The following is a 2,664-nucleotide window of genomic DNA, read 5'->3' as shown; positions in this document are numbered from 1 at the left end:
TTCCGCTTGAACCTGCAGTTTATCTTGAACGTGAGGCTGGACTACAGGATCTCCTGCCTCCTGTGCATATTTAAGCGCGAGTTCGACGAGAGCAATTCCCAGACGTCGGAGGCGTCCTCGGGCAGCAGCAGCCAGGAGGCGCCCGGCAGCGTGCCCGGTGAGTGCGTCCGGGTCGGCGCCCCCGATCCATTCAGGGTGTCATAGGAAGCGGGGAAGGGGAGCATGTTTGGGGGATCATGGTCTTTTGGACGAGAGCCTGGGTTCGTTAGGGCAGGGGGATGTTTGAAGGAGCCCAGGGCCTCCTGGGATGGGGCTCATTGCCTTCCATCCTGGGGGTCTGGGTCCGAGACGGCCGAGGGTTCCAGTGTGTGGTTACATGAAATGTCAAGTAAAAACCAAACAAAAAACTCCCCAAGGAAACTTACCTCCCACTAGCAACTTTTCCCGCCAGCGGCCGTCCTTCCCGCCCAGGAAACAGTGGGGAAGCGTCAGGGCGAGGTGGTGACGGAAATCACCCCCTGTCCAGGCCGGAGCCCTCGGCAGGAGGGCGACCCTGAGGGGTCACGGGGAAGGGGTCCTGCACGGTGTGCCCGGGCCGAGCTGGCCCAGCCTCTGGTGGAAAGCTCTAGAAGACGCGAGGTTGACCGTGGGCAGGAGGAGCAAGGCTCGGGGAGGTGGGCCGCAGCCCGTGTTCAGACCGGCTGCATCTGAGGTCCATTCCCTCGCGTTGCAGGCGCTCTGGACTTTGAGCACATTGAGGAGCAAGCGGAGGGCATCTTCGGAGGAAGGCGAGTACTTCCAGTCCCTGCATGGAGGTGGTCCTGGGCGGGGGGCGGGGCGTCCTCTCACCAGCTCTCATGGCTCTTCCTCCCCGTGTGCTGGGAGAGCCCGGTCTCTGGTTGAGGTTGTTTTGCTGCTCTCTTTGTACTTCTACTTTTTTAAAAAAAGATTGTCAGTTTTTATTGATTTTTAGAGAGAGGGAGAGAAATGTCAATGATGAGAGAGAATCATGGACCAGCTGCTTCCTGCACGCCCCCTACTGGGGATCGAGCCCATAACCTGGGCTTGTGACCTTAGCAGGAATCGAACCTGTGACCTCCTGGTTCCTGGGTTGCAGCTCAACCACTGACCCATGCAGGCGGGGCCCTCTTTGTAATTCTTAGTACTCAGGCCAGAACGATCTTAGTTGGCTTGTGTGTGTGTGTGTGTGTGTGTGTGTGTGTGTCCTGCCTACAACTGAGAGGATTTAAGGAGGTGACCCCAAATACACACACTACAAGATTTATGGGAATGGTGGGAAATAATCGAAAGAAAAAGGGGCTGACCCCAGGCGTACACTTCTGTGCTGCCCTCACACTCACAATGTAGTTGAAGATGAAACCGTTATTGTGTCCAAGGAGCTAGTTAAAAGTCAGGTCACGTGGGATAGACCAGGTGTTAGAAACCCAAGTGGGGGCCGTTTCTAGGTCTGCAGTGGGGAGGAGCCGGGGGGACGGGGGGACGGGGTGTCTAGGCCCACGGTGGGAGCCAGGGGGCAGGCTGTCTGGGCCCATGGTGTGGGGGCTCAGTTGCCGCTTCCCTCCCATGTGCCCTGCAGTGAGGAGAACACCCCGCTGGACCTGGACGACCACGGCGGCAGGACCTTCCTCCGGGTCCTGCTGCACCTGACGATGCACGACTACCCGCCCCTGGTGTCGGGGGCCCTGCAGCTGCTCTTCCGGCACTTCAGCCAGCGGCAGGAGGTGCTGCAGGCCTTCAAGCAGGTAGTCGGGCGCCCTGCACACGTGTGTGTGCGTGCACATGCATGTACTGCACGTGTGAAGTATGGTACATGCATACATGTGTGCACATGTGTTTTATTGTGAGCATGTGCGTGTGAATTATGGTGCAGGCATGAGTGTGCATGAATATGGTGCACCAGTGTTTGTGTATTATGTGTGTGACCTGCATGCATGCGTGCATGTGTGTGCATTCATGTGTGTGCATGTGTATGTGTGTGATCCGCTGTTGCCACTAATGGGTTGCATCTGTCCAGGTTCAACTGCTGGTTACCAGTCAGGACGTGGACAACTACAAGCAGATCAAGCAGGACCTGGACCAGCTGAGGTCCATCGTGGAGAAGTCCGAGCTCTGGGTGTACAAGGGGCAGGGCCCCGACGAGGCCATGGACGGCGTGTCTGGGGAAAATGAGCACAAGAAGGCGGAGGTGGGTGGAGCCCCGTAGCGCCCCTGACGGAGGTGGACGGGCCCCTTGAGGCAGGCCCCCTCCTCTGGCTGCAGGTGGAAGTGCAGACTGTGGGCTGCCCTAGGAAATAGGTGCAGACAGCCAGGCCCCCAGTGCAGGAGCCCAGGTTTCCCTTTCAAACCTCGGGACAGGGCCACTCTCCCCGCTGTGTGGCCGCCACCTCCCACGTCAGCGAAGTGACGACAGGCAGAGGGGAGTGCGGGCGGGCGGCGAATGACGGGCAGGAGCCCAGCAGGATGGGGAGGTGGTGCAGCGAACGCGCAGGCGCCAAGGTTGCTGGAAGCACTCACGCTCCCTCTGGCCCTAGGAGGGGAGCAAGGCCCCGAAGCACGAGAGCACGAGCAGCTACAACTACCGGGTGGTCAAGGAGGTGAGTGCCAGTCCCGGGCGGGGCGTGCAGGAGGCGCCGGTCAGTGATC

The 2,664-nt window shown here is 59.6% G+C and overlaps 1 protein-coding gene across 1 annotated transcript in view; it reads left to right on the top strand.

Annotated features, from left to right (window-relative positions):
- Window positions 1–2,664, top strand: part of ITPR1 (inositol 1,4,5-trisphosphate receptor type 1) — a 227,042-nt gene that overhangs the window by 96,183 nt on the left and 128,195 nt on the right. The window contains 5 exon segments of the mRNA XM_015568305.1: window positions 19–157; window positions 734–788; window positions 1,598–1,763; window positions 2,036–2,206; window positions 2,553–2,615. Coding sequence (XP_015423791.1) covers window positions 19–157; window positions 734–788; window positions 1,598–1,763; window positions 2,036–2,206; window positions 2,553–2,615 — 594 coding nt within the window.

The sequence above is a fragment of the Myotis davidii genome, unplaced genomic scaffold (assembly GCF_000327345.1).
Source record: "Myotis davidii unplaced genomic scaffold, ASM32734v1 scaffold663, whole genome shotgun sequence".
NCBI classification, from domain to species: Eukaryota; Metazoa; Chordata; class Mammalia; order Chiroptera; family Vespertilionidae; genus Myotis; species Myotis davidii.
Note: the sequence above shows the minus strand (reverse complement) of the source record. Positions and strands in the feature narration are given on the sequence as shown.